This window comes from Penicillium chermesinum (genome assembly GCF_028974085.1).
Source record: "Penicillium chermesinum strain IBT 19713 chromosome Unknown utg000007l:1.0-2695246.0:1.0-2697696.0, whole genome shotgun sequence".
Lineage (NCBI taxonomy): Eukaryota > Fungi > Ascomycota > Eurotiomycetes > Eurotiales > Aspergillaceae > Penicillium > Penicillium chermesinum.
The window spans coordinates 2,643,107-2,662,315 of record NW_026695317.1 but is presented as its reverse complement, the minus strand read 5'-3'; the positions used below and the strand labels follow the sequence as shown (position 1 = coordinate 2,662,315).

At 50.7% G+C, this 19,209-nt stretch overlaps 8 protein-coding genes across 8 annotated transcripts; 6 read left to right on the top strand and 2 right to left on the bottom strand.

Annotated features, from left to right (window-relative positions):
* Positions 1 to 91: 91 nt before the first annotated feature.
* On the top strand, positions 92 to 428 carry N7468_009765 (uncharacterized protein; the record flags this gene model as incomplete). The annotated part of the gene is made up of 2 exons (XM_058479061.1): positions 92 to 217; positions 306 to 428. 2 exons carry the CDS (start codon positions 92 to 94, stop codon positions 426 to 428), a joined length of 249 nt encoding a protein of 82 aa, XP_058327391.1.
* A 999-nt stretch (positions 429 to 1,427) lies between these two features.
* On the bottom strand, positions 1,428 to 2,564 carry N7468_009764 (putative choline kinase; the record flags this gene model as incomplete). Its single annotated transcript, XM_058479060.1, has 1 exon — positions 1,428 to 2,564. The coding sequence occupies one exon, from the start codon at positions 2,562 to 2,564 to the stop codon at positions 1,428 to 1,430; it is 1,137 nt and encodes a 378-aa protein (XP_058327390.1).
* Positions 2,565 to 4,864: 2,300 nt separating this feature from the next.
* Positions 4,865 to 5,875, bottom strand: N7468_009763 (alpha/beta fold hydrolase; the record flags this gene model as incomplete). Its single annotated transcript, XM_058479059.1, has 2 exons — positions 4,865 to 5,032; positions 5,099 to 5,875. The coding sequence occupies 2 exons, from the start codon at positions 5,873 to 5,875 to the stop codon at positions 4,865 to 4,867; spliced, it is 945 nt and encodes a 314-aa protein (XP_058327389.1).
* Positions 5,876 to 6,286: 411 nt separating this feature from the next.
* Positions 6,287 to 7,850, top strand: N7468_009762 (salicylate hydroxylase; the record flags this gene model as incomplete). The annotated part of the gene is made up of 4 exons (XM_058479058.1): positions 6,287 to 6,289; positions 6,338 to 6,466; positions 6,522 to 7,223; positions 7,284 to 7,850. The coding sequence occupies 4 exons, from the start codon at positions 6,287 to 6,289 to the stop codon at positions 7,848 to 7,850; spliced, it is 1,401 nt and encodes a 466-aa protein (XP_058327388.1).
* Positions 7,851 to 8,343: 493 nt separating this feature from the next.
* N7468_009761 (fungal specific transcription factor domain-containing protein) lies at positions 8,344 to 10,807 on the top strand (the record flags this gene model as incomplete). Its single annotated transcript, XM_058479057.1, has 8 exons — positions 8,344 to 8,441; positions 8,500 to 8,566; positions 8,648 to 8,930; positions 8,984 to 9,496; positions 9,546 to 9,738; positions 9,801 to 9,950; positions 10,010 to 10,503; positions 10,590 to 10,807. Coding segments are annotated over 8 exons (2,016 nt in total), but the record flags the coding sequence as incomplete, so codon positions are not given.
* Positions 10,808 to 12,944: 2,137 nt separating this feature from the next.
* Positions 12,945 to 14,190, top strand: gprI (putative cAMP receptor (Car4); the record flags this gene model as incomplete). The annotated part of the gene is made up of 3 exons (XM_058479056.1): positions 12,945 to 13,201; positions 13,253 to 13,536; positions 13,622 to 14,190. The coding sequence occupies 3 exons, from the start codon at positions 12,945 to 12,947 to the stop codon at positions 14,188 to 14,190; spliced, it is 1,110 nt and encodes a 369-aa protein (XP_058327386.1).
* Positions 14,191 to 15,412: 1,222 nt separating this feature from the next.
* Positions 15,413 to 17,740, top strand: N7468_009759 (Zn(II)2Cys6 transcription factor domain-containing protein; the record flags this gene model as incomplete). Its single annotated transcript, XM_058479055.1, has 4 exons — positions 15,413 to 15,682; positions 15,739 to 16,246; positions 16,381 to 16,765; positions 16,825 to 17,740. 4 exons carry the CDS (start codon positions 15,413 to 15,415, stop codon positions 17,738 to 17,740), a joined length of 2,079 nt encoding a protein of 692 aa, XP_058327385.1.
* Positions 17,741 to 18,205: 465 nt separating this feature from the next.
* N7468_009758 (M24 family metallopeptidase) lies at positions 18,206 to 19,013 on the top strand (the record flags this gene model as incomplete). The annotated part of the gene is made up of 4 exons (XM_058479054.1): positions 18,206 to 18,385; positions 18,453 to 18,531; positions 18,588 to 18,760; positions 18,819 to 19,013. The coding sequence occupies 4 exons, from the start codon at positions 18,206 to 18,208 to the stop codon at positions 19,011 to 19,013; spliced, it is 627 nt and encodes a 208-aa protein (XP_058327384.1).
* Positions 19,014 to 19,209: the final 196 nt, after the last annotated feature.

Here is a 19,209-nt window from a genome sequence, read left to right as displayed (position 1 = left end):
GGGTGGCAAAAAAAGAATAGTCTAGGCGGGCCTGAGCGGCTCTTGCCTTCGTACCTAGTGAGAAACTAGTTTGGCACTAGGTTTCGCAAGCATGGCAAAAGGCAAAAAGAAATCGTCGCGAGACTTCAGCGGCTCCAGCGAACGATCCGCAGATCCCTGGGCGGAATACGACGCGGAGCCGATGATCCGTACGATCGATTATTTGTTGACTTTGACGGTATTCGGGTTTTGAGGACAAGGGGCATTTGTGTGGTTGAGGTGATTTGCACCCAAGCTAGGTTGCATACTGAACCTCCTCCACGCAGGAATGTGTCCTTTCGAAGACCGAGCCCCAGCAGAAGCGGCCCTCCAAGCCTGTGATGACAGGCTGTGAGATCAAAATCTGCACCCCAGGCCTGAGCACCGCCAAGCCCCACGAGTGCTACTAATGAGTGCATATGCGGAGCTTCCCCACACGGCAGAGTTTTCGTGCCAACTTCGTAATTTCCGAGGACCCGAGCCCTTGGAAACCCACAGATTGCAACCATATTACTAGATCGATCACCGGCATAGAATCGCTAGACGATTCAGCAGCCTTCTTTGAGTAGATTTGGCTACTCTCATTGGCCGTTGGGCTTCGGCTAGGGAAAACGAAACGTAAACATGTCTGTGGCCCCGCTTTAGGGACACGAGGCAAGACAAATGCACTGGCAAGCCTCGTCGACGTGCGGAGAGCAGTCTCCGGCCATATTCCCCAATGCAGGTCTTGATTTGGACCTAGCAACGCTGCGAGCTGTGTACGAAACAACGTGGAGAAGAACGGCCACTGGGTGCGTTTCGAGGTCGAAACTCGAAACAGCGGCGGGATGACATGTCACATGTCACCCGGGATGAACCTACTGTACGGAGTAGCCCGTCAGAAGCAGAGGGGACTCCACTTTGACGGATCTTGGAAGGGGCTGGACCTGAGGGGGGGCTATTACCTGCCGGATCTCTCGGCTTTTGGATCCCCCGGATCAATTGCCCTTCAGGCTTTATGCAAGTCGTGGCACTGCCGAATTGAACAGCTTTCAGCCGTAGCCTTTCATAGATATATTGCCGTCCACTCACGCTCCTGCGGGGAGATATTCCAATGAGAAGAAAGTCCATCAAGTAAGCGGTTTCCGGGCCCCCCGAGCCTCTCATCTAGGTGATTCGAGGCCCAGAGGCGGGACGAAACGATATGGGTAGAGGAACGCGGTATCAAGATGCTGTAGAACGTCCTCTTTCTAGGCCTTGCTCCGTGAATCATCCGCAAGCCAAGTCCGCCCTTCACTTGAACCACGCGAGAATTCAAGCTAATCGGAGCAAACTCCATCGTGGCTCCACCTTATAGAAGCTATATCTGGCTGGCGAGTGCGAATATCGGAAAGTTGCCTGAACGATTAGAGGGCGACAAATCATTTTGTTCATGGATTCTCTATATGAAGCTTGCCATACTGGTGCACAAATTCATCAAACAGCTTATTCAGCGCGAGAAGATTCAATGGATCCTTGTCGCCGTGCACGTCCATAAAGCAGAGCATGTTATGGATATCAAAGGTAATGGCCAAGAGGTATCCGTACTCGGATTCCATAAAAACTTGATCTCCTGTATCGGAATCGCCGGTGAGTCGGTTCCACTGTTCAGCATACTCCCCACAAAAATGCCTCTTCTCTTCCTCCGTATATTTCCTGCAATCAGCTATTCTGCTCTCCGCATCAAACCATTTGAACATTTTTTGCATAAAGTGCCCACCGATGTCGAACGCTCGGTAATTCCGCATCACGAACTCGAAGTCAATCAGAATGACTTTGCTCTCCCCTTCGCTTGGGCGGTTCTTCACCATCACATTCATGAATTGAACATCATGAATACACCACCCCGCTTTCCCGCCAATCGATTCAAGCTTATCCACCACGTTTCTGAGTCTTCCCCCAAAGTCATAATTCACCAGTTCCTCGATGCTGACACCGCCCTCTCGCCCAAGCACCTTCAGCTTATCCATAGTGTGAAAAGTCCCAAGTCCATGGATCACGGCGTCATAGTACAGCTCCACCGCCTTTTTTTCCAGAGACGTCTCCATGACATGAAAGGTGGCTAGTGCTTTGGCAACGTCTGCTCGGATGATGGGATCCTCGACATCCTCTGGCTGCAAATTGCGTGCAAGAAGTAATTCCTCGACTCTCCCACATGTGCCATCTAAGGTCTTGAAAAATCCAAAGACTTGAGCTCCTAGTCCAGTGTGGCCGTACTCATAGCAGAAAAGGGCTTCTTCATGCTTGGTTGGCGCCAGCGGTTTGAATATCTCAAGGCAGCCTTCGTTGTGACTGTGAAACTTGATGAATACATGTACCGCTTCAGAGGGGGTGCCCATAGCAGGCTTCGGTCGTTTGACGAGACAGTGAGGGTTGGTGCACGATGCATTATAGGACACATCCAACATATCCGGATCAACATATGGCCACTCCTGCGCCAGGAATGTACTGATGATGTCTCGGACGTTCTGTTTGGTGGGAATTTTGTCCTCGGGAAGAGTCACGGGGACTATGGTCAAACTGGCCATGTTGGGAATGAGAAAAGAAACAGGCTGATGATGTTGTCAAATGTGCTCGAATCGTGCTGTGAAATGTTGTGTAATTTCGTAGCTTTCCGTCGGCGACGCTCAATCGATATCATGAATGTTGCAAGATTGCTGCGGCGCGGATCGGGGACCTAAAGTAGGTTAGCGTAGTCCGAGTCCCCACCCTCTTTTGTCATCAGGCTCTCGCACCGACACGATCTAGCGAGCCAAAAGAACCTTTTCCCCAATTATTCGAGTGCCGATTATTGGGATACTGCGACTCCAGACAGTGGAAAACATATGGAGTCAATGCTTCATTAGTGACATCGATTTCAATGAGAGGATAACTCAAGTCCTCTTCTGAGATTCCGCAGTTAATAAACCCTCGAGGCTAACCGTTCGTTATATTAGGATGCAGATAGCAGGTCCTTGATTTAATTATCTAGGGCTATTGGGAAATTACTTTGTGCTTCCCATCAAGAACCCTCAAAGACACTCTCTTAAGCCGACCCTGTCGTGAAATGCTGGAAGCCGTCGAACCTGTCACAAATGGCCGTGGGCCAGATCGTAGACGCAACTCAAACAGCGACGTAGTCTGTGATTGGAATGCTCATCATATTGATCTTCTGTATTGGCGTGAAGCATGGTCGATCCAAGCGATATTCGCAAACATGTAATTTTGTACATCACATTGTACAATTTCCTCAGTCATACCAGCCTGGTAAAGGCTCACATGGGTCAAGACTTGACTCCAATGTCAGTGATGCAAGTCGTCGCATTCATCATCTCCACTCCATCGTTAGCAATATGATCAATACGATCATCTGCCATTCCATTCTGTGCTTGATGACATATGTTTAGCCAAAGCTGGCAATTTCATCTACAGATCAGTCGAGTTACCCTGGTCAAATCTGGACTGGAGAGAGGTCGACTTTTACTGCAACCACTATTTCCCAAGAACTTGTTCCGGCAACCAAATAGCTCACGGGCCGACTCTAAAGTGACACGGCAGGTTGCACATGACGGAAGTGGCCCGGGTTCAATGTGAGATATGTTTCCGTACTGCAGCCACAGAGATAATCTCGAAAAGATCGATGACTTCAACGGCGTATCTGCGTGGCGAAAATGATGGCACAAGTCCCAAAGGGTATTTTCCCATTCCAACAAAAATTGCGATCAATGCGGGCTCCACACATGGTAAAAACATGCTTTCACTTTGTCATTCGATCCCACATACTCGATGTATTGAGCACGCGACTCACATATGATTTGGTACATACCATTTAGGGCACGAGATGTGGAGATGAGGCTGTGAAAAGAGAGGAAACAGAGAGAGCCGTGTAACTGTTTGTGGCGGACTTCAACCAGGGACGAACACCAAACCAAAAATACTAGAGTTAGATAGTTGAAAACTTCTTCTTATAAAGACTTGACAAGGATGGGCTGCTCAGCACTTAATAGTATACCAGCAGTGTACCGGAAGGAGCTCTCCATAGCAAAGGTTACAGCTATAGGTAGCATCAACTAAATCTCTCAACACATCCGGTGTAGATCCAAGCACATGATCTCTAGGGGAAGAATCTAGATGGATCTACTTCTGACCGGAGGCTACAAAAGAACAGACTATTACTATCTCTAACTGTTATATATAGCAGGCAGGGGGTGCCGAGTGAGGTGCGAATACATAAGGACTCACGTCCATCGAAGTCGCCTTGCATATATCAAGAGGAAGGGGTCTTCTGCTTGTATGTTTCCTGTTGGTGGTTATTATATGATGTTCCGTACACGGCTTATAACAAAACTTTTGCTGCTTCCCATTGCTAAAACACCATGAAGCAGATCCAAAAATCTCGAAGAAATGGAATGCGTTGCTTTATGTTTTGTCATATCCCTTATTCTTTGGGCGAGTCTTATAATCAAGGCGATGTACAGCCACTCACTGCGAAAAACAGGTACGTGACCTCTGACTATAAAGATTCCAGAAGCTCATCATCTTTTTACAGTCTGGGCCATCATAGAATGGGGTGCTCTCCTCCTGAACCAGTAACTCGTGTTGTCATACCTAAGGCAACAAAATTACCATTTTGGCGACCTAGCATCGAGCTATCTATGCAGTCAACAGCTATATCTCCTTTTGAGAGACCTGCATCACCCGGACTATTTGCACCTAAACACGTTCAAAGCCAGAGGAGCCACAATCGTCAACATAGTTGACGTCAAGGTCGGGGCGGTCGGGCCACAAGTATGCATCCATAGAGCCGGTTCATTTCCTAATCCTTTCATCTGTGGGTTTTGCTGCTTAGTCAAAGTTTTATAAATTCCAAAAGCTGCTCTTGAAGTTCCTGTCCGTGTGTTCTTCCCAAGAAATGAACCCCTCCCTCGCAGACGACTAGCTTGGTACTAGTAGAGTTTTTAAACCGTTTGATATCCTCCTGCGCTTGGGCGACGCTGTAGACGACATCACTGGAGCCCTGCAACAACGTTATGATAAGCCGGGCAACAAAGAAAAAATCAAGTACTTCTAGTGGTACACTTACCTGCATCCAGAGAACGGGGCACGTAATATACGGCAGGCGTTCATGAAGACCATCTCTTCCGGCAAGATTGACAGCGGCCATGCAGATCTTCTTTTTCCCTTCATTTCCACGATAGGTCGCCTTGATCTTCCGAGACCAAAAGTCTCTGGTTTCCTCGTCGATTGCCTTCCCAAATCCAACTTCCATCAGGAAGTCGCAGTAATCTTGCCCAGGTTCGAAATCATCGACTGGCTGGAGATTTTCCGCAAGAGTAGTGAGCCCAGAACATGCCTCTGCACCATTCCAACACCCAAGCTCGCGGCTCTTCGGTGATTCCGAGTCCATTGATGTCCCTAGTATGATCATCCCTTTTGCCTGCGGAGAGAAGTTAACAGCCAGTAATGTCGATTTCCGGTGGAAGATATTAACCTTATCTGGTGCCAGAAGTGTCATACGCGCGGCAATCCAACCTCCTTGCGATGTCCCTAAAGCAAAGAAGCGGTCGATCTCGAGGGCCTCGAGGAGTTGAAGACTCATAATAGCAGAGTCCCAGTAGGTGAAGTTTTCTGTCTTGAGAGCAGTAGTTTTTCCGTGGCCGAGGGGTTCAATTGCAAGAAGATTGAGCGACTCGGTCAGTTTCTTGCTCTTGAATTCCGGCAGGTAGTAGTCGGCCGTTGTGGTGAATGGGTTGAACATGACCAGCGTAGGCTTATCGCGGTTGACCTCCGAAGACATACGGAAGCCTACCTCAATGCCTCCCAGATGGGGAACCGTCAGCGTCCTGATAGGTTCCGTCATTGTATATACTTGAATAGCTTTCTTGGCTTCACAACTGGCGAATTCGACTGTGGAATTTCGGGTCTTGAGGCACCGTGTGTGTAGCCGAAGGTGAAAGCCCCCCAAATAGATATAACCTCTGGAAATCTGCTCTCGGGGGCGGGGTAGTTAGTTGACTCTGATTCCGCGGAAATAGGCGTTGTGGGGAAGAATGGGTAACTTTGTACGGGTTTCCTAACTCCCCGGATCTTCGGAGCAGCAGACTCAGGCGTGAATCGATGGCTTCGTGCCTGAAATTAGGACTGACAGGAGAAACACATAAATGGTCTTTCGACTCCCACCTTGACTTCTGTACTTGCACAGGTCTTCCAAGGGCAGAAACGACAAGACGTCTATCTTCTGTCCCACAATTAGTCTTTCACTCCATTCACCATGGTATGCTTGTTGAACACACGGGTTGATCTTGTTCTAATGAATGTTTAGCCTTCTACCGTAAAGGAAGTCCATACGGGCATCGTCGGCGCAGGTATCGGCGGTCTTGCAGCGGCTATTGCTCTTCGGCGAGCAGGGGCCCAGGTCACGGTGCTCGAGTCTGCAGAACAGCTCACCGAGGTGTGTCACTGCATTGTTCTTGATGTTCTCAAATAGCAGCGACTCATCATAACAGATTGGTGCTGGTATTCAGATGACGCCTAATGTCTCTGTTCTTCTCCAGCGATGGGGCGTGGACAAAGTCATTGGCGACAACTTGGTGCAGTTCGAAGAATTGAACATGCGTCGCAAGGATGGCACCCGCGTGGGGTATACGAAGATTGCTACTCTTGAAGAGTCTCTGGGCCGTCCATGGTGGGTCGTGCATCGAGCCCATCTTCACGAAGGCCTGGTGAAAATTGCAAAGTCTCTTGGGGCGAAGATTTTGATCAATTCTGCCGTCGCTTCAATCCGCCATGAGAGCGCTGATAAAGTCTTTGTGGAGACAGCGAACGGCGCAAGCTACACATTTGACTTCCTTATTGGAGCAGACGGTATCAACAGTATCACAAGAAGAACGTTGTTTCCAACGGTTACCCCGGAACCACCTACGACGAACTGTGCGTACCGAGCGTTGGTGCCATATGATGAGATACGGAAAGATCCCATTGCCAAAGAGCTCATCGAGAAGAAAACCATGGAGGTTTGGATGGCGGAGAATGCCTACATTATCACGTATCCTATCAGCGCGGGAAACCTCTTCAATCTCGTTCTCTCTCACCATCGCCCGGAGAAGCTACGAGCAACAGTGCCGGAGGTGCCCATTGAAGAGCTTCGCAATGAATACAAAGACTTCGACCCCCGAATCAAGCGAATTGTGGATATGATTGATCACACGGTAAGATACCATGGAATATTTTCCACTACGGCAAAAAGGTTCTCATTCTCACGCATATAGTCTCGATGGCCTCTGATGATGACCGGCCCCCTGGATTCCTGGTCGTCACCGCGCAAGAACGTCGTGCTCATGGGAGATGCGGCGCACTCCATGGTCAACCACATGGCGCAGGGAGCAGCTACATCTATGGAAGATGGAGCGTTCCTGGCAAGGTGTATCGGCAAAGTAGTCGAGGGTAAGATTCGGCTCGATGAAGCCGTCCGCATCTACGAACAAGAGCGGATGCCTAAGGCGCATGCCAAACAGCAAGTGTCCTTCATCAACGGTGCCATATGGCACCTTCCTGACGGGCCCGCGCAGAGGGCTCGCGACAAGGTGATGGAGCCAGAGCTACACGGCAAGTACTATGTGCGCAGCAGCAACCTCTATGGCGACCCACAGACCGTGTTGAGCGTGTATGGCTATGATGCCGAGGAGCACGCAGAGATCGCCCTAGCAACGTACCTCAACCACAACAGGGAGCCATTCGACCCCGCCACTGGCGTAACCAAATCCCTCCAGAGCCAATATATGGACTGGTTCCTGCCGTCATCTCGCGGGGAGAAGCCTCCCCTGTCCAAGATGTAAGCCTCGCCGATGTGCAAGGGCTATGAGCAATGGAAGATATGTAGATTTTGGTACACAAGCAATCAGACAAACCTTTCCTCGGTAGACTTGATTTGGTCGTCCTAGAGCAAATAGAGCTGCTTGCAGTCCAATTCTCGCAGGGAGATCCCTAACTCCCCGAGACCCGCTTCAACACGTCCTGCTCCACATCCCAAAGCTCGTCCCGGGTATCGTGGGCGGGGTAACATCTAACTTCCCCCTGGGCGCGGCCAAGAAACTGGGGCACTGCTGGATTGCAAGCTTTGGGAGCAGAAGGCGGGGTCGAGGAAACCCCGCGAAACTGGCCCACTCAGTCCCAACCGATCAAAAATAAGCTTCAGCGTTTTCCCCAACTTTCCCCAACTTTCCCCATTTTTTCCCGGACGCCCCGACAATAAGAGACTTTTGAAGAAGCGACTGCTTCCGAAGACCGCGATGGATTTCTTACCGACAATGGGCCACCCTGGCGCCACCGATGGCGCCCGACCTACAGCGACCGGTCCTCCGCCTCGCCCGAACAAGAGACGAAGGATCGCATTGGCTTGCAGCAGCTGCAGGCATCGGAAGTCGCGCGTTAGGGCCCTCCCATCGCCTATTTTCCGGACTGTGCTAACCGAATCGGGGTTCATAGTGTGATGGGCGGCGACCGAACTGCTCTCTATGTGAGGAACTGGGATGCGAATGCTATTACGAGGAAGGTGCAATCTCAACTAATTTGACCGCTGGACGGACGTATGGCCCCTTCAGACTCGATGTACCGGCCGTTACTGACCTCCCAGCACAGCTATTTTGAGAAGCTCGAAAAGCGGCTCAGGGACATTGAGGATAAATTGGATCAGGTGCAGGAAAACCAGACCTTATCACCGACCGGTGGAACTGCTTCATCTGCCCATCGTAAAGAGGAACGTGGTTCGAATCTGGAGCGAACTATCAGGAGTATCAACCCTGGAGCTTCCAGGGATCCTCCAGAGGAGGATTTCGGGGATCTAGATACAACAGAAGATCCGATCGATGGCATGGGTGCCATCAAATTTACTGAGGAAGAGGACTGGGGATATTTTGGTCGGTTCTGTAGAATATCATGCTACATTGACCCTACTGACTGTTTTCTGCAGGCCCTTCATCGAACATTGCATTTCTACGCTATATTTCCGTCGCTTTGGCACGGACAGAATCTTGGAGCCAAGACCCGCTGAGTCTTCCCCCGGCGGCTCCTTCTGATGAAATCGCCAGCGGCGTGAATGTCTCGCGACCGCACCACGCCGAGGACGATGCTGCCCGAAGACAGCAAAGCCGCGTATATGGAAAAGTTAACATGCATGCCCTGCCATCGGAAGACCGGGCATGGACTCTTATCAAAGAATACTTTCAGAAGACTGGTCAGCTGTTGCCATTCGTCCACGAAGAGTCATTTTGTGCGACCTTTCTCGAGATGAAGAGGAGCAACTTTACCAAAGCACGGAGAACATGGCTTGGGTTGCTGAACATTATTTTTGCCATGGCGACAACCCTCTGTGTCGAGACTGATATGTCAACAGAAAAAAGGATTGAAGAGTCGGATGTGTTTTACCAGCGAGCCAATGAATTATGTGACAAAGAATCCAAACGGAACATCAGTCTAGAGCTTGGTAAGGAGACCGTGCGATTGGAGAAGTGCCCTCGCTAAAGAAAAGTCAGTCCAATATCTTCTTATCTTGGGTCAATATCTTCAGGGGACGCAAAAGTCCGTCCAAGCCTGGACCGTGCATGGTTTGGCAATCACAACAGCCTTCCAACTGGGCCTCCACTCACCCAAATCCAATAAACGATTTCCACCCCTCGAAAATGAAATTCGGAAGCGGGTTTGGCTTGGATGCATCTTACTAGACAGGTGAGTTTCTCCGCGTCAGGCTAATCCAACCTCGCGTCTAATCCTGTAACTCTGTGGAGCAGATCCTTGAGCATGACCTTCGGGCGACCGGCGATGATCCCTGAAAGCTATTGCAAGCTAGATCTACCGGCTGCAACCTTTCAAATTGTGGGAAACTCCACATCATCCTCAAAAGAACCGCGCGGCGATGCCACATTTTATACAGCAACAGTGTGAGTATCAACGCCTGGGCACATGGGATTAATTCTCTAGAGATACTAAATGGTACCAGGACCCTGTATGACGTCATGTACAGGATTATCGACTCCTGCTATGGCCAAAACTTGGGGCTTGACGAAACCCGCTCGGATTCGGATCTTCTGACCGTCATTCTCAAGGGAGAAGAACAGCTGCACGCATGGAAATCGTCACTTGCCTCGTTACAGATGTCCCTGTATACGGAGCCTATAGGGAAAGACACCCTCCAAAATATGAAATCTTCCAACAAAATATTGCACCGGTTTACGATCGTGCTCTCTGTGCGATATCACAATCTGAATATTCTCCTCCACCGACCGTCGCTAGAGAAATTCCTCGATGTTTGTGGACGAGGCGCATCCAACAACGAGCATGCGAGCCAATGCATGATTCAACACTTTGGAATCGCCAGTATTGAAAAGTGCGTTCTCTCAGCGATGACTGTCATATCTATCGTGCGGACTGTCGTGCTCGCAGAGGGCTGGCAGCGAGACCTGCTCGGTGCATGGAATTATTCGTTATTTTATAGTGAGTCAACCAACCCTTGTTCCAGCCTCCAGGGCTGGATGGGATCGCCCCATCATGCTGCGAGCAATGATTGCTGACTCGCCAAGCATTTAATGCCGCTTTGGTGATATTTGCGGCAATGCTGGTGGCCCGTCACGACCATCACCACAACGCAGACCGCGTGTCGCTCTGGAAATTCATCGAAGGAGCTCTACCGTATTTCGAAATGGCCGTTGAGGCGCTCCAGAGCCTCGACCGCGGAAATCGCGTCGTAGACCGGTGCATTGGTTATCTGTGTCAGCTGCCCATAGCTCGCGTTACTTCTTGTGAGTCTCCTTGTCTCGAAAATACCCCATTCTCTTCTCTTCTCTTTACTCATCTCTCGACGAGGTAGACTCTCTGGGGAAGTCTACGTTCGCCAACCAGGAAGAGAGATGGCTTCACCTTCCCCACGATTCCAACGCCCTTCCTGGCACAGCAGTTCAAGATCCATTATCCGTGAAAGTCGCTAGCTCATACAGCTTTCCGAGACCTGGGCCCACGGAGATGGATCTAAATGAGTTTATGCTAGATACCGACTTGGAACTTTTTTCTCGGAATTTCGACCAATTTAGCGGATCCTGATCGACTGAAAAAAAAAAACAGGTTGTTGCAAGGGCGGTCCGCTGCGTTTGGCAGCACGATGCTCTCACGCAGCTTCTGTTGGGACAATTCCATTAAGAGTCTTTGACCCGGAAAGCCTACTTGTGTCGACTATTGGAATGTTTGACTAGTAATCACCGTGACAGTCATTCTCTCATCGATGATTCAACGTGTATTCACAATCTACGTCAACCCCTTCCCAAATCCTTTGCTGTCTAGAAACCGATAAGAAGCCATCTATAAAGGTGGGGCTTACCCACGAGTAGTGGTCCTATTACTTGTATGCCGAGGATGGGAAGAGGCGACCTAAACCGTCCTTTATCGAGTCCGGCATCTAATACGTCTGTCGTACTACCCAACAACTGGAACCCAACCTATGCAGCCTACGTAATTATGCTTATATTTTCCCTATCGAAAGGATGACCCTGTTTGAGAATCCGCGGCTCGAATGAAGCTCACGTCTCCTTCGGTGGGTCTGGGCTACCCCTAGTAGTCTCACTGGAGGTAGTTGCACTTCATGGTTTCCGGAAGGTAGTCCAGGTTGTGATTGAAGGTGCTACGATTCCCGTCCCACCTTGAGGTCTTGAAAGAATCTGCCAATCGGGTAACAGTCTCAATTACTGCTGGTGACGTTTTGAGGCGATACATACAACTACAGAGTACTGCTAGTACTATCGCTGGTCAGATTTCTTGCCCCTGAATGACACTGCGGCGATAAGATGGTAGGGTTCTTGGACAGAACGCCTGATCCACTTTTCCGAGATGGCCATCGTTTATAAGGGACAGACCTGTCAACAATACTCCCAGAGACACATCAACGTGCGTATTGGTCATTCCAGTCATTACAGCCCTTCCTGCCATGACAGCGCCTGACTCCGCGCCCCTCCGTCTGTAGATTCACAACTTTGTCAATGCCTTAGCCAGAATTTCATGGTCGGCAGTGGCGGCAAGGGAATCTTATTGCTTTTCTGGGAAAAGAAATTTAATTCCGGGTAAGTGCTCATGTTTGAAAGCCGGGTTCTAAGATAAATACCATAACCTGAAGAAGCAATAGGCTGTCCTGAGCCAATGTTCCTAGCTTCAAGAGGCTCATCCCCCAATGCATCCTAGTATGACATGGGGCTGGCTGCCTCCTCAGGACTGAATTCATCAACACAAAGTATTACGATTCATGATCGGCCAGTAGTGACTGTCCCTTCCTAACCTTAGCTATTAGCAAAGGCAAATTCATTACCCAGTCGAGGTTGGGCAGCTATCGCACGCATCTTGCTCTGTCAATCAAAGCGCCACAAAGAGCGGACACAGTGGCACAGGGTGGCTGATAACCAACATTCAGTCGTTCTCTGCTAAATGGGTGATTGAGCTGGCCCGATCAAAGGTAGAAACTTTATCAATGGCTAAGTAAACCAGGTTGGTCCAGTCCCAGAGTCGAAACAGTAGGTACCGCCAAAGAGATGCACGCTTTGTGTTCGTTCGTCCTTTATGTCTTTGTTGGGTCGAGACTGTCGGGAGATGGTGAACCTCGACCAGTCACAAACCGTTCATAGTGAGGCGCCCCCCGTCTTGTGCTATGAGTGGAGATCATCACTCCATATTCCCCACTGATGGCGCCATCACAACCCTACAGATCTCGGATGGTTTGCACAGGAAGCACGTCAATTCCGCATAATAATGGATCATTGACAGGGGATATGGGATGGTAATCCCAGCATGTCGCGTGGGACTCATCAACTGGAATCACTGGGGTCCTCCACCTCCTGAAATCATACAGGAACGAATGCTGGAGATCGGGAGGATCGATTCAGGGTGCGGCCCTTACAATGTCGCTGAGCTCGGAAGAGATTAATTCCATATCCATTGCAGGTCGTGTCAGTTCCTCGCTGTCCCTCTTGGGGTCGTTTGCCATCATCGCAGCGTTCGCCTTTTCGCGCTACTGTCGCAGTCCCATCCATCGGATCATTTTTTACAATGCTTTCTACAATCTTTTCGACTCGGTGGCCACGATGATATCCGTCAGTGGCCCGCGTGCGGGAAACACGTCTGCATTGTGCCAATTCCAGGGGTTTGCGCTTCAGATGTGCGGCGGATCCCCTCCAGCTGCGTCGAACGTTCGCTTATACTAGACTAGGTTTCCGGTCGCAGATGTTCTCTGGACGTTCGTCATGTCGTTGGACACCTATCTCGTGGTCCTGCATCGCTTTGAATCGGGCTACTTGCACAAGCTTGAGCCGTTCTACATTGGTGTCATAACGGTCTTGACCTTCATCCCAGCCATCGTGTTTCTGTTCATACGATCGCCTGAGAAGGGCCCCGTTTATGGAAGCGAAACGGTGGGCGATACTCTCGTGGCGTCTTGCCGTGGTCATGAGCTAATAAGCTTCCCAGATATGGTGTTCCATAGCGCCGGAATGGGTGATACTTAGAATAGTTCTCTACTACGCCCCTGTCTGGTATCGTGCATTTCGCCTCTTCAGTGCAATCTCTGGCTAACCTCTAGGCCTCCCCAGGATTCTCATTGGTGTGGTACTTCTCATCTACTTCTTGATCGGCTTCGAGATCTTCAAATTACGCCATGACTTTAAATTGACGGGGGACGATCATATCGCATTGACTTCCGCGCATTCCCGTCCTTCTCCAGCACGCCTTTCGTGGAGTTCAACGGCCGTGCAGGACGAGACCCTCTCCGCGAAATCCTCGCTGGGTATTCCGTCAAGGACTGGGACTGAAGCTTTTGCTCAATCCCCAGCCTCCCAGCCGCCGCTGAGGCCTCCGGGCTTTGCCGTCCGCTCCTCCACACAGCGCCGAGTCTCGTTCAAGCAATACATCATGATGCCCTCGCTTTTCTTCCTTGCCCTTCTGGCTACGTGGGTGGCGCCGACAATAAACCGTGTGGCGGCATTTATCCATCCGGGTTCCGAATCGTTCCCTCTTCTCGTGGCAGTCAGTACGCTTGGATCTCTACGAGGGTTTTGGAACGGGGTAATTTTCATCACCATGGGCTGGAAGGGGTGGAGACGAAGGAGAAAAATCCGAAGTGAGTTATCGAGGGTGAGGCACCCCTGTTAAGTCCGTATATTTCATTTCCAACCTTGGGACTTCCAACCCCTCCTCGTGGTTTTGTGATTAGAGGCTTCAGGTCAGCCATCAGATGACAACAAGTGAGCATAATCCCATTCCTTGTGGGTAGTATTTTAGTTTGTACCCCTTCTCGTTATCGGCGAAGTTAATTATCGTAGAGTGAGTGGAGAGCTTGATCGATCTCAAGGGGGATCTCCAGGTCATCCAGTGTCGCAACGTTTCACGCCGAATGCATGCATGCCTCATACCTTTTGTCAGTATACCTCGTGTTTTTCTGAATATCTGAAGCGTGTTGTGACAGACCAGACAGCTATCTCGTCCAAGCGGCGGGCCCTTGGCTCGGGGAAGAACAAACCAATGGTAAACACGTACTACAAAGGAAAACGCCACTATGTCAAGGTGGATCTTCCAACCAACGTTAGCCAAGCCTGTGGGGGCAGAGAACGAGGATCAAAGAGCCTAGCAAGAGGCCTGCCACTGACATAGCGAGTTCCATCTGCTCGCGTGTGGCTCAACCTCCCGAAAGATCCAGCCCCTGGACAAGAAGAAAGAAGCATTCTCCACTGCACTCTTGTGCCTTAGCGTCCCCACCTTGTCCATGAGGAGTCGTAGGGGCAAGTGGATCCATGTAAGAAATTAGGTGCATTAGTTGGATTAGCTGAAGCGAGGGATCTGGGGCCTTCGGAAGCCGCGATTGTTTCTTGTATCGCGATAAGGCGAGCAAGTCTGGTAGGTCGATGTCGCTGGTCGTTGGTTTGGCGATCCAACCCACTCAAAGCTTCTTTGGATCTGCTAGTCCTGGATCCAGCCGGTGTTTATCAGGGCTGATCTTTTCGAGTGAACAGATGGACTGACGACGGTATGCAGGCTGAAGGACGAAAAGATCTCGGTAGAGAGCAAGAAAGAATCGGCTCTCTTCACGATGTGGTAGTTGTGCTTGCTGGAGCGGAATCCAGTTGGTGACAATGCTCGACCGATCTATACATCATTTGGATCTCGCCTTTTTGCCAATTCTTCGAGTCTCCAGCCTGGAGGATCTACAGCATCGGCAAATTCTCGCCAAATTCCCGGCCCCGAGGCGAAATGCGCGGGTTACATAATGCGAGGCTGCTTCCATGAATTCGGGGCTCACCAGGGCTCGATCTCTACGAAACCTGCTCGTGCCGGACTCTGTCAGTGTGGTCGCAATCTGCTCTGGGGGTTCTGCACTATGCCGGGGGTCCCTTCCAATAAAAGCTGTGAACGATGCAAGAAGAAACACATGAAGGTATGTGGGTCCCCGCCCAGCCACTACTCCGATCTGACCGAACAGTGCGATGAAACTCGCCCTCAATGCCAACGGTGTCAGACGGCCAACGTAGAATGTCCAGGCTACGTGCAGACACGCAAATTTATTGACCAAGGGCCTACTGTGAGGCGTCGTTTCGCACCATATCAGGGGTCTTCTACAAAGACCCCAGCACTAAAGCCGTCAGTGGAAGTGAGTGGCCAACAGAAGCGAGCATATTACATTATCTTACTCGTGCCTTTGAAAAGGGTTGGGGAAATCCCACATTCTCATGGAATGACTCGAGCGACAGGAGAGGACAGCCAGGGCCTACCAAGCGAGAGGCTTTAGATCATGCCGACACCAACCTTCACCAAGATTCAGAAGGTTTGATGGCAGGCAATCCAGTCCCGATGGGGACAGAGACTAAAAACACCGCTAGCCTGGACGCCGGCTTATCTGAGAGTGATTCGTTTCCTCCTGACTTCCGATCTAATGTCCGGGATAGTTGGGAACCCCCAGGGAGCCTAGGTCAGAATTCTGCGGTCACTAGAGCTGTTCTAGACACTTTCGGTCCTTGTGGTCATGGCCCGTTAAATGATTCTATTGACAGCCAGGCACAACCTACGTGGCAAGGATCAGCCGAGGAGACTGAAAAGGAAGAGTTGCAAGCCCTATTCACAGACCTAAAAACTGGCACTGAGCATGAAACGGCATTTCTCATGCGTTATTTTACGGAGGTCATAGGGAGCTGGTATTCATATCCCCCATTTCCATGTCATGGGTTGTCTTCTTGCGACAAGAACCCCAGCTAATGCATGGAGGTAGGCTCGATATCTCAGATTCAGGGAGATTTTTTTCGGTACTGGTTCCTATCAGGGCCCTGAGTAGCATGCCATTGAGATACGCAGTCGGAGCGATCGCTGCAAAACAACTTGGCTTGTTGAAAGGAGTCACCTCGCTCGCGGGGGCAAAAGCCACCAGTCTCGCGACAACAGAGATATACCCCAACTCGCTCCAAGTGGACTGGAGCCTCAAAGCCACCAACTACTACTACCTTGCTTCTTCATCACTCCACTCGTCCTTTTCGGAACATTATACGGTCATGTCCAGCTCAACTGTATTCGACTCTCCGACTGAATCTCTGAACAACTGGATTGCAGGCCAAAACGTCTCGGAAGCTGGTCTGCAAACAGATGGCAAAGCACAGATAAGCCAACTGGAAAACAGTCTAGCCACTGTGACACTCATGATATTCTATAAGCTCCTCGACTCCGATATACAAGAATGGCATTTGTAAGCTCCCATGCTTGCCAGCTTCTAAATGCTTATATCCTAACAAGCGGAATTCCCAGGCATCTTTCGGGCATTGGCCGGTTATTCGAGTCCTTGGTGTCCCTGTATGATTCTCAGCCAGCGGATATGCCTCATGGTATCCGGGCTTCATTTTGGAATCTTGCCCGTCAGGACTTTTGTGGTTCCTATATGCTGCGGGTGCCCACCCATCTGGATCCTACAAATCTCCCATTGTGGCGCGCTGCAGGCCTCTCTATCGATGGTACGAGGGGCTTCGATATGGGCTCCGGTGGAACCTTGAAGTCCAGCGAAGAGGACCAAGCATTCAATGGCCTGATTTGGCTCCTGAGTAAGTTGGTCAACTTTCTGGCCCATTTGGCACAGTCTCAACTGTGCAGGTTGACGGAATCTCCGGGGTCGACGACAGAAAGGGGCTTGCAGGGCAGTGCCAGTCCAGCAGCATCGCTCTCTTCGACCCCTGTCGCATGGTTAGAGCTATGTTTTGCTTTTCAATCATGGTTCGAAGGAGCCCCCGAGACCTTCCGGCCCTACATTCGCATTGAACGCCCGAGGACCACCGACGGAACGGTTCTGCCTTTTCCAGAGACCCTTTTCAGCTCATCTACCTGCGCAGCTGCCATGCAACACTATCATTTTGGACGCATTGCCCTTCTTCTCAACCGCCCAGAGAACGATTCTCCGTCTCTTGGAAGCTCCTTCGATCGCTTGAAACGATACCGAGAAGTCACCAAAGAAGTCGAGTTTCGCTGTCGTGAGGTATGCAGTATTGCCTTGGGTAGACCTCATGGCGCCGTCCGCGTGCATATGATCCCTCTGCTGTTTGGTGTTGGCAAATGTATAGAGGGATCGACCGAGCGTCGAACTATTTTAGATATCCTGCATGGGGTTACAAGGGACCTGGGACTCAGAACCGCCTCGATGATCAATATGCTTGTTGAGTCATGGAAAGACTGAAAGAAGAAGACGATTTGGGTGTCTTCCACTTGCTGAGCAAGTCCAGAACTTATAATAGTAAAGTTTGATGCATTATCACCATCTAGCCCCCTTCCACTTGACTATGCAAGCCGCCTCGCATCCGCTGTGGGATCCGCTTGTTGAGCGGGGCTCGATCTTTCCGGGTTGAGAATAGCGTGCGGGGGAAAATCGACATTGGCGTCGAGAGCATGCCCACTGGCTCACTTGGATTGTCGAGGCCAATCCGAAATAAGCCCAATGATGTAACGGCCAGCTCCAGGCAGTCAGCACGTCTTCGTTACTCCACAGCTAATCGTAGTTGAACTTGTATATCCTCCCCGAAGGATCTCTCCCCCAGTCTCGAAATCGTAGAATACCCCGCTCTGGGAACACCTACTTCCCCACCCCCGTCCCTCTTCTTGAGCATTCCTCTTTGCCACCCTCCAGGCCCAGGTCTATTCAGTCATGGCTGACGCAGAAGCGGAACGTGCTTCGAAGCTCCTCGAAGCTCAGGTGAAGGCTTATGAGTTCTTCGATGAAATTGACAAGATTGTACGCCCCGGAGTTAGCGAAAAGACTCTCAGCGAGGAAATCTATCAGATCGGGTTGGATCGCTTTGGCATCAAGACGCACTGGCACAAGCGCGTCATTCGCAGTGGACCGAACACGCTGAGTCCGTTCGCGGAGAACCCCCCCAGACCGCGTCATTCAGGAGGACGATATCCTCATCGTGGATTTGGGCCCGGTGCTGGAGAAATACGAAGCCGACATTGGCCGAACCTACGTGATCGGTAAGGTCTCAAGCAGGTCTCGATCGGCAGCTACCCAAGTCTGACCTTCATCGCAGGAAATGACCCGCACAAGATCAAACTCCGCGATTCTCTGCAGCCCATTTGGGACACCGTCAAGGCGAAGTTCGATGAGAAGCCCGATATGACGGGCCACGAGCTATACACCATTGCCAGGGCGGAGGCAAAGGAACGGGGGTATGACTTTGGGGCCGACATCGCTGGTCATATAGTAAGCCCCGCTGGTCCCTGCTTCTTCACGCCCCATCCCTAACCTATCGAACATCAAGGTCGGCAGTTTCCCCCACGAAAGAATCCCGCAAGATCGAATTCAGCTGTACATTACCGAGGGAAACCATGGCGCAATGGTCCAGCCCGGCAAAGATGGCCTGAAGAGACATTGGATTCTCGAAATCCATCTCAGAGACACCGAGCGGGGCTACCAGGGCTTTGTAGAGCAACTCTTAACCGTCCCCGTTGCGTGAGCCTCCATGCCCAAGGTCGTCCGAGGGCAGAGATCTCTAATTTCTTCCTGCAAGGATCGTCGGGAAGTTCAGAAACAAGTATTCACATTCAATGGCGGGCTCAATAACTTTCGGGGACTATCGTTGTATATATATCATTCGTGACGCGTCAAGAGTCACAGCAAACCCACCTGTAGCGTAGACCCTCGCCCGCTCC